The sequence below is a fragment of the Bubalus kerabau genome, chromosome 12 (genome assembly GCF_029407905.1).
Source record: "Bubalus kerabau isolate K-KA32 ecotype Philippines breed swamp buffalo chromosome 12, PCC_UOA_SB_1v2, whole genome shotgun sequence".
In the NCBI taxonomy this organism is placed as follows: Eukaryota; Metazoa; Chordata; class Mammalia; order Artiodactyla; family Bovidae; genus Bubalus; species Bubalus kerabau.
Genome location: NC_073635.1, coordinates 82,132,343 through 82,146,234, shown reverse-complemented (window position 1 = coordinate 82,146,234; position 13,892 = coordinate 82,132,343). Strand labels below are relative to the sequence as shown.

At 39.3% G+C, this 13,892-nt stretch overlaps 1 protein-coding gene across 1 annotated transcript in view; it reads right to left on the bottom strand.

Annotated features, from left to right (window-relative positions):
- Positions 1–65: 65 nt before the first annotated feature.
- The window catches only part of ITGBL1 (integrin subunit beta like 1), a 230,615-nt gene continuing 216,788 nt past the window's right edge, over positions 66–13,892 (bottom strand). The window contains exons 9-11 of the mRNA XM_055542966.1: positions 12,737–12,883; positions 6,677–6,790; positions 66–5,682 (exon numbers count right to left, since the gene is read on the bottom strand). Of these exons, the coding sequence (XP_055398941.1) occupies positions 5,591–5,682; positions 6,677–6,790; positions 12,737–12,883 (353 nt within the window). The 3' untranslated portion in view covers positions 66–5,590. The remainder of the gene's footprint in view (positions 5,683–6,676; positions 6,791–12,736; positions 12,884–13,892) is intronic.

The following is a 13,892-nucleotide window of genomic DNA, read 5'->3' as shown; positions in this document are numbered from 1 at the left end:
TATCAGGTTTTCAGTCCATCCGATATATATATATATATATATATATATTTTTTTTTTTTTTTCTTGGTTTTGTTTGAGTTTGCTTTCTTAACTTCCTTTGGGATTTCCAACTGTTGAATTCTGAGCTTAGGGAAAACAGCAACTGAGAAAGTCCAGGAATAGTTGACTCCACAGTGAAGAAACCATGCAAAATGTTCACCATTGGCTCTAAAGTGTTTCAAAATGTTTGATACTAAACTGTTTGGAAATATATTTGTTAACTGTGTATACTTAATAAATTTCAATGTTTTTCTCCTCTGAACAGTTAATTGAGACCAAACTAAACCTCATTTATAGAAAGCTATATGTGGGATCCATGTACTGGCCTCTTGTTATTTTCCATGTGGAAGGATGACCCAGTCGCCATTTTCTCCCATCCGCACTGTATTTACTGGGAAATTATTTTGTCACTGCTTTCCTAAGTCTCCATGACAGCCTTTGCCCAGCCTTTAAAAATTTTGGCCTGCTTAGCTGATTAAAGATTTACTATCAATTTAACTGTTTATGCTTATTTCATTTTCATATTGAATTCCTCTTTAATAAATAAAAAGTTAGCATAACATCTGAGCAGATTTATTGTTGATAATGCTAACGTACAAATACAACAAAATGATTCTTTTGACCTCTCTTGATTTCTTATTACACCATTTCAAAGCCTATTATTTTTAATAGGCTAAGTTAAAATACATTAGATGAATTACATTAATCAATTTTTAGGGAAGACATATAATCCATAGTATGTGACAAACTGTGAATAACAACTTGAAATTCCAATTAGATGGACTGACCCTACCATGCGCATGTGTGCACAGGTGCACACACACACACACACACACACACACACCAAAAAACCCCACCTATATGTTTTTGGTAATCAGCCCTACTTGCTGGTTTCTTTTTCTCTCCTGCAAGCTTGTTTATTGGTTAAAATTATGACAAGATTTATTTTTGTAAATGAGTGAGATTTCAGTAAATGTGTACCTCTGTTTTGTTTTTTACATGAGTTATCTATAAGGGCATTTTTCCCTATGAAGGGATGTCAAAATACTTTCTTCTAACATATGTTTAGACATACTGCAGAGGGGTCCTTGTTAGTTGTGATTTAGTTAGATCATTTCGTCTGTGTCTGGTCTGACCTGTTGCATGGAACGAGGACAGCACTGAAGAACTGCATGTTGTAGGACCTGTGTTTCAAGAGCCATTGGTGTGTATTACTCATCTACATATAAAGAGTTGTCTGCATTGTACAGTTTCTGTGTTTAATATCATTTGTTGTATTCATAAATACAACACATTGAATAAAATATTTATATGAAGGCATATTCCAGAACATTGAACAACTTTATGTAACAAAATGGCATTGGATCACCCACAGATATAGAGAAATGTCATGTAAATAAGTTTGGTAAACTCAGTCTCCCCCTTTACCATGCCAAAGAAGATTTTAGCTCTTTGATGATACCTCTTTTGCTATTTTTCCAGGATAAGACTCCACCATTTTTCCCCCCTCAAAAACTAAGTTTGCTGTTTTAAGTGCAATCTGTCGCCATTGATGTTCTGTACAGTAAATCTGATGGAATTCATTTGTATTTGGAGACCACCATGTGATCTGTACCTACATGTACGTATATTGATTTTATCGAGTCTTTCCAGTATCACATGCCTTTTGCATTCGTGTCTGGTGTGGAAGGGTTATGTCTGCTGATCTATTATGGTAGCTGTTGCTTCACTCATTCCTCAACAATGCTCTGGAATGTTTATTGTTTTAATATTTCAAGTGATATCATTTTATTTTCTTATGTTTGCTAAAATATTTTGCTACAACTTAACCTGAAAAAGTTATAGAAGAGAGGCAAATGGTCCAACCTATATAAAGAGTACAATGGAATTGAGCATCATTCCATTACAAATCTTGGAGAATTTAGAGGTTCTTGCTCTAAATGTTCCTTTGCCCTGAGTGTTTTGGGTTAAGGACTGGCTTCAAAAGTGCCATGATGAACCCACAAGACTCCTGCCATGGTCCATCTAATTATTTGCCTCTTGGAGGGCAAGAGGAGTTTCTTTATCATACCTGGCCAGTTGCTTAATGAATGCTTAAAGCACTAAAACCGTCAGCTGTTTTCAGGATGACCAATACTAGATTTGGCTCTTTTTTAAAAAACAAGGAAAAAATACTTCTCGACTTAAAAGTTAAACATGTACCACTTCATTTAAAGTTATCTCCCTAATATTAGAGGGAGTATGAACATTTTAGAAGGAGACTATATCCAGGGACAGCTGTTGAGCTAAGCAGGCATCTCAGACTCCAGATGTGAACTGTGTTACTCTGGAGTAAAATACACTTTTTAGAGTAGCTTTGTTTGCTTACAAAGTGGCCTGTTGACTCAAAACTGAGTGGGGTTTCAAAATCTTTGATAGTGAGTCTGCAAAGGTTGAGTTATGTCTTGTTTTTGTTTTCTCTTGGTTTTCTCTCTCATTTGGTCTAATCCCCATGTTGTGTTTGCATTTGAGGTGGTGGAGGCCATTCCTTCCAATGCATGGTGAGAATCCAGATTGGGTTAGAGTCCAGGGTGATTCTCTTAGGTCTCAGGATGTTTGTAGACTCTTATTCAAAAGTCCTTTATGGAGGAATTCCTCAGTGAAGGTTTGCCAAGCAAACTGGATTGGTGCTAACACCATTGGCAAACATGTATCCTTCCCAACTGACGTATTTCCACCATAACTACTGAGCAACTTGAATAAGCCAATGAAATTTCCCTCCAACTGTTATAAGTTTATTCTTGCCCTGCCTTTTTTTTTTTTTTTTTTTTTGAAGAGGGAGTTTCTATCTAAGCAATGGAATCAAAAGTCAAAATACAAAATCACATCTAAGAAGGGTAGAAATTTATGTCTTTGTACGTAACTATGTTTATTTTTCTCCAACTTAAACATGTAAGTTAAATCACTTCTTCATAGATCTATTGATGTCTGCATTGCTAGACACCCAAAATCATACATACACACACACAAGAACTGTTGCAGCAGACAGAAAGTGGTAAAATGAAAATATTTTTGTTTTAGAAGAAAAATATTCATTAGCGTGTAGGTACCATGTGACTTAATGCCATAATTTCCTTTTGGTTCAATAATTCTGAGCTAAATGAACCCCAGAATAGAGCTGAATTATATTTTCAGCTTTGTCAAAAAATTTGGACCAATCACATTTTGAACTTTATAATACACTAATATCTCCATATTTTAACTTTTTCTTAAAAGAAATGAATGCCAAGGACATTTTTGTTAAATGAAAATAAAAGAACAGCACTTTTGTTGTAGGTGCTGTTAATGAAAAGGGGTAACAGATGTAGAGAATGATAAGAAAAAGAAGACACACCGAGGGTTATGCGACAAGAGAGGAAGCTAAGAGCAGTTTCAGTAGAGCAGAGGCTGGCAAACTCCTGCTTGGGTACAAGCCAAATCCATCTCCCAATGTTTCTTACAGTCCAGGAGCTCAGAATGAATTTGTTTTTTCAGCTTTAAAATATTAAATGAAAACAAACAAGAATTTGTAACAGAGATGTATGTGACCCACAAAGTCTAAACTATTTACCATCTGGTCCTTTATAGAAACCAAAGTTCTGCAAGAAAGGAACCTGAAGGTCTTTTGTGCAAATTACGATGGCTGGATAAGGTGATGAAGTTCAGTGTCTGTGCAGCGTCACCTAAGGCATCAGAGCTGCAACTGAACAATAACAGCTTTGTCTGAGGGTTAAAGTGTTTAGATAGAGAAGAGGAAAGAGTATAATCTGTCTTGTTTCTTCACAGCTCCTATTTCCCTCATTTACAAAGTCTGATATATTGATTGATATACTTGAGACTAGAGATACAATCACATGGTTGCACTCCTTAATCTCAGGATAGAAATGACAATTTTATAAATCTCTTAAAGTACAAGAACACAATTAGTACTATCAAAATCAGCATCAGTTAAATTTTATCTTAAATAATTTTCAATATTAAAATTTTCAGTAACTCAGCAGATGCATATTTTCCTTATTTTTGGTGATGTGACTTAGAAAAGTCCAAGCCACAACTCTAGAATATTTACATCATCAAGGAAAATTTCCAAGTAAAACTTTTCATCTTAATATGGAAATGATTTTGTTACATTATTCTAGGATTTTACAAGATAGAAATCACCTTTAGAAAAAAAAAGTGGGGTTTTTATTAGCTCTAAATAATTAAGGGTTGCCTAACTAATGTGTATAAGTAGATTTAACTGTAAATATGTAAGGGAAGTCTGAATTATTGTACATTTTCATAATTCAATGTGAATTTCATACAGAGCAGAATTTCACCATTAAGAAAATAAACATTTTGTTCTTATTATTGACTGAATACTTGTAATTTCTATTTCAGGCATTTCTGGATTTTTTTTAAACCCTCTGAGCTTTTGAGACTTTTAATCTTAATATAATTTCTTGATTTCTTTGCATGAGCCTACTTTTCCAATAAGTAATGTATCCTTACAAATAAGAGTTTTTAAGGGAGGTGAATGTATATTTCAGGCCCATCATACATCTAACTATATGCTGTCTTTTTAAAAGGCAAGTTACCATGGAGTAGTTTAAACAGTAAAAAATCAGAATTCTTATACATGTAACCCCTGCCCAATATTAAAAAATGTTCTAGAAATAGAAAATAGATACCCCTGAATAAAAATTCATTTGGGGGAGTTAATCCTCAGTAGGTAAATATATACTGACACAGAATATAAGCAAGTTATGTCACTATTTATTTAAAATGTTGAATTGTACATTTTTCATAATATCTTCCTTCATTTTAAGAGAGTCTGTTTTTATGTGAGTCTAAAGGGGGATAAGACAAATGACTTTAATGGCTAAAGTGACCAGGTTTATTTCTTTTTTTTCAAAAGCACTGATGTAGTTTCTGCCCCATGTCCTATGGGTGTGTGGATTCCTTATGTCTCCATGGAAATGATGAGTGATATGGAATCCTGGCAAAATATGGTCCATGGATTTATGTGAGGCTGTATTTTTTCCTTAGACATGAATATGGTCTTTTACAGGGTTGTACATTTCTAACAACCATGTAATTCAATATTTCTCAGCTCAGGCACCCTTGACATGTGAAGTCAGGTCATTCTTTGCTGTGGTGGGGCTGTCCTGTGCCCCAGAGGACGCTCACAGCATCCCTGGCACCCACCCACTGGATATCCACCCCTAACATGCATTCCACGCCACCCAGGGTGACCATCAAAATTACCTGAAAACATTATTGTCAAGCGTTTTCTGGGTGGTAAAGTTTGCCCTTGTTGAGAACCACTCATGTAAATGAAGGTAGGAAAAGTTTTTTCTGATGCTATTTTCATCAGAATTTGCTTAACTCATTTTTAATGGGTACCCAGATTTCATTCTGGCATTCAGAAAGAGAAAAACATACAATAGTCTTGTTTGACCTGTCGTAGTGGTGATTATACATGGTTTCCTCTGCATTTATACGTTCTGAGGGCCGAGAAGAAAGAAGAACCCGGTTCCCTGCCACGTAATCGTTAAGGGTATTCCGTGCCGAGCCAGATTTCACAGGCATTTCCGTTCCATCCGTCCCAGCATTCACAGTTTCCACAGCTACAGATTCCATTCCCTGCAGCAGAGTACACAGGGCAGTCATCATCATGATAGAAAGGCACCACGGTATAAAATATGTCATTCCAAACTGTAGCTGTTCATCAGCAAGACCATTTCATTCATCCTCTGCAAATTTCCTGATTCTATTCTGTAACCATCTTATCTCATTTAGCAGCTATGGGAAATCTAATTTTTCACACAATTAATGGCAGCTGCTTGAGGCCACCCTGTGCGTAGCATCTAAGAGTGACCATCCTGTGTCACTCCAGGTGGCTTCCAAGTCATAATTTCGTTTTCCTGTAGACAGCAAGCTATGTCTGACTTATGAATAAATGTGGAAAACTACCAAGCCCCTTGACATAGAATGAGGTAAGCTGAGGAATCAGAAGAGGAGCCTTGTTTCATAGGGGTGGACTGAAAGTGAAGGTCTAGCTTAATGACATGGAAGCTTTCATCTTTTACCTGCCACTGGAAATCAGGAGAGCAGATATATATGTCTCTTTTCCCTGTAGCTTATTCAAGGGGATGTATTTTATTGACATAACCAATTATCAGGATTCAGTAACTCGAGAAAGCAATAGCTATTACACTGCTAAGTGTTTTCATTGCTCCCATCCCCTCAACACACACCCCATTCCTTGCAAACAACCAACACATCATCCAATGGTCTTTGGAAGAGGCACCTACGACCTGTTTAAAGTAATATTCCATTGCCTACATCTGGCTCAAAGTAAAATGGTTCTCAAGACCATTGTTTTCTCTTTTCTGCGTAAATAGGGGAGAGGGGTTACTTTGTGAAAGTTTCCCAACAGCCATATCATTTGGCTTTATTCTTGTGCATTCCTCTGGATTTGGGCATCAATGCCTCTCCCCTTCTGTAGTGACTTTCAATGAACAGTAGGTCTTGATTGCAAGGACGCTCTCCTGCCCTGCGGTCAGCGGCAGGGCACGGCGAGTGTGGTCTCCACTGCCGACTGACACAGAGCGATTCGGGTCGGTTGATACAGCACCTGTGCAAATGAGCCCATCATGTTTGTCGCAGTCCCGGTCATCACAGTCGCAGAATTCTCCTGAAATGTACCATTCTTCAGCAGAACAAAGGCACTTTCCACAGTGGCAGGAGCCTGGAATCAGAAAGGGCACTACTTGCCGTCATCACGTAACTAAAGGTTTCGGTCGAGAACAGAATATCATCAATGCAACCACAGCGGATGTCTAATAACCTATCAAAGGGAAAAGTTTATTGACTTAGCCAGTCACTCAGAGGGGAGCCTGACTTACTGTAATTCATAAAGGTTATCCAGGAAAGGCTTCATTACAGATCTAGACAGTTGCAATTAGCCTTGAGCAAATGTTCCACGGTCCCGCCTGGTTGAAATGTCAATGAGGGCAGAATGTGGCTGATTCTTATGGATGGCCTTCCGAAAAGGTGTTCAAAAATAGATGTTCCTTTTTTCTTTTTTCTTTCTGAATTCAATTGTGCCTTAAAGGTGCTTTGGGTTTTTTTGGGGGGTTTTTTTGTTTTTTTTTTAGGAATTGAATAGCAAGTTCTATTAGGTGGGGATGCATTTTACAACGAAAAGAACTACTAAATTATTGTGCTTACAATTCTGGATTTTCGTTTACATGATTTTCTTTAAATAGGGACATGCCTGCATATTGGGTAGCTCTTTAAAGTGCCAAAAATACACAGTAACTCATGAATATTTGCCTTAGCAGATCTCATTCTTAGAATTTGTTGCCATAATCAAGAAAGGCTCTAATCCATTCAAAATGTTCATCCTTTGAGGGTCTTGGTCAAACTACCTTTTGAATTACTTACTCATTTCTCCTCTTTTCAATGAATTATTTAATTAATGTTATTAATTAAAAACTTCCTCTTTGGTTATTAAGAACATTTTGGTTTGCCCAGAAATAATTTTATTAGTTACTTATATATATTTAAAAGAAAACAAAATGTATGAGTTAAATGGTGTCACAAAAGGATGTTCTCTCAGTCTAAATGTTTTCACCTGATCGGCTATGAGATCCTCATGTGGCAAAATTTTGGCTACAACAAGAGTAAAGACAACTTTAAAATTTAAAGAAAACACTTAAGAAGGACTTACCCTTCCTTTTATTTCCTTGGATGGATTGTTTTTTCCAAACATGTTTTTCCTTTTACTAAAAGATGCTTATCACTAAATTGTTCTGGTCAAAAATCACCTTAAGAGATGGTGAAGTAGAAAAAAAATATATTGGAAGATGAGCAGCAATCCGTCATTAGTGCTTCTAGGAAACACAAGTGCTTGGAAAATGAATTAAGAAACTGAGTGAGCCAAGTGGCTGAGGGAGAGGGATTTCCTGACATCACAGAATCCGGAAAGGATCCGTATAAACACATCTCACGCATTAAGCACTATGTGGTATTTCATATCATGGAAATGACTATCTGTATTTTAGCTGCAAAAATCCCCAAGAGCCAAGTTAAACTTTCCACATTCCTTGCCATGCTCCTAAAGAAGAAGGTAAGGGAGTAGTCAGAACTAGTTATGAGTTGAGAGCTGGGTTTACATTTGTGAAGTCTTTGCTTAACCATAGCATAATTTCATATAGTCTTGTCTTACTTTCCTGAGGGTCTCGTTGATTTGCATTTCCTTGAGCAAATTCTAGACAACTTTCAGTTCTGATGAGTGACTGACAGCCTGGTGGTTGCTTAGGAACCAATGAGCAGGGACCTCCTGGATTCAAGTCTGTGAAGGATGCTGGCTTCTTCTTGGTCTCATTCAGGTACGGTGTTACCTTATTTTAGAAATGTATTTGTCGTACTTTTAAAAACTTTCTTTCCAGTTTCTAGGCATGGAAGTGTTTACCATAAGTTCATTTAGTAAATGGTTAGCGATCTGAGTGCAAACAAAAAAGACTTGGGGCATTTCATTGACTTTTCATGGTAACTGCTTCCGAAAATACCATATCTCATTCTTTAATTCCATGATTATTGGAAGAATCTGATTGTTTTTAGTTGTTTGTAAAACAGTTGTCCCCTTTACATTTCAAAATTATTTCTACAAAGCAGCAGAAGTAAATGACTTTCTATGTTCATGATATTCACAATTATGCCTAGGATATCTTTTTTGTCACAACTCATGAAAAGATCTCACGTTTCGTTTTTAAACTTACCCCCTAGCCCTGAAACTATTCTAATTACTGCTCTTGCTTCTGGAATGTTTAGCTTCAGGCTATAACAAAATATTTTCCTAAAACTGGTTAAGCTCAGCTAAAGTTAATATGATATCTTGGATGGACCGTTTGACAAGTAAACTCCAGTTCCAAAAGTCTACTAGATACTGAACTACTTCAAGTGAAAAATGGGGATTGATTTTTGTATATGTGATGAAAAAGTAGCTTTTCTCAGTCAGCGTTTTCCCCAGCTGTGTTGTTCTTTCTATTTGTGCCTCTAAGAGGTAGGAACTTTTTCTGCTTGTAAAATTAGGATTAGCATAGTATGTAATACTAACACAGTGTGACCGGTATCGGGGCTTCTTAGAGCCACGCCTTTGTTGTAGAGTGCTCTGAGTTGTTTTTATCAGTAGTCAGGGCTCAAACTGCACATGCGTAGAAAGGGAAACACTTAGGCAAAGGATTCTCAGACAGACACAGACAAACACAGACCACAGGACTGCCAAGAGGGGACCAACTGTTCAGCTCCACTGGTCGGGCCCCACTCACACTCATGAGACCCAGTCCAGCTGAAGGAGGCAGCTGGCCCGTCTTGACAGGATCTCTAGGGTAGTAAGTTCATGACCACATCACCTAACTCCTTTATCGCCTGTCTTAGTGTAAGGACCCTAAAGAGCGCTCTGATCTTCCTTCTGTGCTGCTTACTGGCTTCCATTCCTGAGCAATCAACCATCTTTTCTCATTTGTCTTCAGAGCATCCTTAGTATGTAAGAAGGGGAAAGAAATGAAATTCTGCCTTCGAAGATGAGAAAATGGAAGTACATCAGTTAACCTAAGATTCCAATCTGATTCAGTCTACTCTTGCATCTATCTGTGATGCTTCTCCCAGGGGGAGGGGGAGGAAGACTTCCATGCAGTTTCAAAAATGATTTGTGCATCCTATAGATTCTGTCCGGACAGCCATTGAGTGAGGCAACCAGAACACAGAGCAAAGGGTGGCTTTTGAAACATGATTTTTCACCCTTTCTCTTTTCCAGGCATGAAGAACAGGCTGGGTTGGGCAAGGGATGAGGGATGGGTGGGGGGGGGGGTACCATGGACTTAATCTGGATGACAAGTATCAATGTAAGAGTGTAAGGGGTCATTGAATGACACACAATTAAGAACTGTCACACAACAGCATCTTTAAGGATATTAGAGGGCATGACCTATATTGAGGTGGAAGTTACAAGAAGGTTATTGTGTGTTCTTGGATCCAGAGGAGTAAATCCCCAAACATCCTATGAATTGTATCATGCATCCGTCAAAGGTAGCTAAGCTTAGGGGAGACCTGGCCCTGTGTTCATCTCCAGTTATTTACAAAAACCCATCATGTGTCAGGGCAAGGCACCTCTGTTCGCTGCCCCATTGACAGAGTCGGACTTTCTTTTTCATCCATCAAGCCTGACAAAATGCTGCAACCCAACATCCCAGCAGGCAGACTTCACTACTGTTCTAACTCCTCCATCTGTTATGAAGGTCACAACAATGTATCTTGTTTTAAATTTTTCTATGGAGTGATTTATTGTCTTGGCTATCAATTTGTAAAGAAATAAAATGCTATTTCTTCATCGTCTCCTGAGGTGGCAGCTTTATTCACAGCTCCAGGGAAGCCCATGTTGCAGGTTCGTTTTTCTGCTAGAAACACTCAGCTGGGTCTGGGCTGCTAAACTGCTGTGCCCTGGGGATCTCAGGACCCTCTGCTTACACCTGCCCCATCACGGGAGAAAGAAAAAGACTTATTTCCTTTGTGAAAGCCAGGGTGAGGGGTTTTCATGTACAAATTCAAGGGTAAAGTACACGGCAATATGGCAAGTCCATAAGATCAACTCAGAAGGGGGTGTCTCTTCTCAGCCATCATGTTGAAGACCCTTAATCTGTTTCATGATTCTTTTCTTGTGGTTCTTGGGGTGCAGGTTCCTCCATGCTGACAAGAATAATTTCTGCATCCCCACTGTTCACTGACAGAATACAATTCCATGATCTCATGTGTAACACCTTTTTTGCTCTACAATTCAGCAAGGATTCTTCCAGAACAGGAGGAAACAGAGGAGTCCACAGCCAGCCACTGCCAACCAGGCATGCCAGCCTCATCACTAACACTGACCTCAAAACGAACATCCTTGAGGTCCTGATACTGATCACACTTTTACATTCCTTCAGGTTTAAAACTCTCTACCCGTTGAAGGGTAAACAAATAGTTTAGACAAATATGCTTTCAACTATTCATTGATACCTGAATAGATTTCCACCACCCAAAGCAAACAATTTGAAAAGGCGTTAACTAGAGAGATTTTCTCATCCTGTTTCATTTTAAGGAAATTCCTTTGGGCTAATGTTTAGTCAATCTATTTTTTTATATATTTTTTCTACATTAATGATGCTTAAAAAATGAGTCTCTGTCTTCAGAATGTAATGACTTTAATCAGAATATTTATTCTACTTCTGAGGATGCCTCCCTGGCTATTAGGCAATTCTCTTTCTTCCCTGTGTCTTCTTCAGAAAGGTATTTACCTGCTAATCCTGTCCCCAGGGTAGGTGTCTGAGGGTAAATGCAGCTTCAGCTTCAGCTCCACGTTGGGAAGTGGGGATCATCTGTTCTGAAAGAAGCCTAGTGAGCTGGGAAGCCCCCAGGCATCTAGTTCCATGCAGAGCAGCTCTTGAACATTCAGTGAGAACACACACACTTCCAGAATTTCTAGGTGTTTTCCAGCCACTCAATGCTTAGGCGCTCCATCGTGTCTGACTCTGCGACCTCATGGACCCGCCAGGCTCCTCTGTCCATAGGATTCTTCAAGCAAGAATCCTGGAGTGGGTTGCTATTCCCTCCTCCAGGGGATCTTCTGAACTCAGGGTTTGAACCCAGGTCTCCTGCATTGCAGGCAGATTCTTTACCGTCTGAGCCACCGAGGAAGCTTTGCTTCCTAGCCAATAGCAAAGAGGAATGTGACAGCCTTTAGATAGGCCCATATGCACTAAGAGCAGGACTTTAAAGTCTCTTGTAAAATTTATACAAAAACGTCAATATCAAGCTACCTAAAATTCAGGACTTCCCTGGCAGTCCAGTGCTTAGGGCTGCACACTTTCAAATGCATGGGTTCAATTCCTGGTCAGGGAACTAAGATCTCACATGCCATGTGTGGCCAAAAACAATAAAAATTAAAACTAATCAATTAAAAAAACCCTCAGTTTGCAAAAAAAAAATCTAAAACTCAGTCTATTAATTAGTATTCTTTCCCTACTCAGAAAAAAAAAAATGTGCCCTTTGGGGGTGGGGGAGGGGCACTGGGTGGGGTTGCTTTTCTTCTTGAATTTATTTGTGGTAAGTGTTTGATTGGGTTATTTGTTCCTATTCCATCAACTTGAAGACTGTAACCACTTTGAAGGCTTCATTTTTTTTTTGATATTAGGTTACACATGTCTAGTTGGCACTAGTGGTAAAGAACCCATCTGCCAATGCAGGAGACGTGGGTTCGATCCCTGGGTCGGGAAGATCCCCTGGAGGGGGGCATGGCAACCCACTCCAGTATTCTTGCCTGGACAATCCCTTGGACAGAAGAGCCTGGCGGGCTATAGTCCATAGGTTTGCAAAGAGTCAGACACAACTGAAGCCACTTAGCACACACATGTTTCTATCGCTAATTCATTTACGACTAAAGAAAGCAGCATACAGGTAAATTTGAGACTTTCCTTCTGATAATACTTTCCATGATCGTATGAATGGGAGAAATTCAAGCTCAAAGTCTGGTCGGAGCAGAGGACAGCATGGTTTCCGTTCAGCCCGGAGAAGCCGGTTGTACGGACCATGCTGCTGTACAATACAAACCACACGTAAGAACAGGGAACCCGTCCAAGCTCCAGCAGATACTCACCCTTTCCCGAGCACAATATGCCATCTGCCGATTCACACAGACTATTGCTCTGTTCCTCCGTCAGGTTACACTTCCTCGGATGCTGGCAGAGCGTCCCGAACCATCCTTTCTCACAAACACAGCGACCGCAGGAACACGTCCCATGGCCTGCGAGGCAGTCACGGGGTGGGGCGAGAGGAGGAGACGGTACACAGGCCGTGAGTCACACTCTTTAAAGGAGACATATATAAACCAGGGAAATCTCATTTCCTGTCGAGCAAACACACTCTCCTTAACCACAGTCGATCTGGCATGTGAGCCTTCAAAAGAACTTCACACCCAAGTTCTAGCTGAACACAGTCCTCTTGAATGTCGCATCAGAGACGAACTCCGGAGAGAAAGAACGCTTGGAACAAATTAAAATGGAAGGTGACCATCCTTTCTGGATACACAATAGGGCCCGTTTGCTTCGTCACCAGGATGGAGTCCCCCTGCTTGTCTTCACTGCGCACAGCCTGACACCCACACTGATCCACTGCCTGCCACATTTCTTGATCCCTCTCTTATTTCCAAATAAAAACCGAAGGTTAACTTCCATACAAATGGCATCCAGGATTATACGCCTCTCTCCCCGTGCCCCTCTGTTTGCTAATAACAACAGATGTAAGTGTAAGTAATGGTGTCTTCCGATTGTTGAATAGAACTTAAAAACAGCACCAGGCTTAGACTCATATTTTTTTTGCCCTTTTCTTTGTGTCACTGGTTCCTGGTTTGGGGATGTTTATCTTTGGTGTAGATGCAACATGATATCTGTGACAGTTAATCACTGGCATATACATCGGGCCGATTGCCGGCCACCAACACCCCACGTGATTGCATCATCTTCCATGTTGGTTTCTCTTTTTTCCAATCAGTGCTCTATTCTTTTTACCTCTCTGTGCATTATCTGATGGCCAGATCTCTCCAAAGAAACAAACAAAACAGCTATTTGTTTGGCAACTTCTTCCTAATGATTATATACAGAGCATTTTGCTAGCACCAGAGAATGCAAAATCAAATGTGAAAATGCAAAAAAAAAAAAAAAAATCAAATTAAAAATCATGGTGGTCCCTGCCCTACATTCCAGGGACATATCAAATCATCATCCAAACTGGTCAGGCCCTCTGATCTCTTGAGA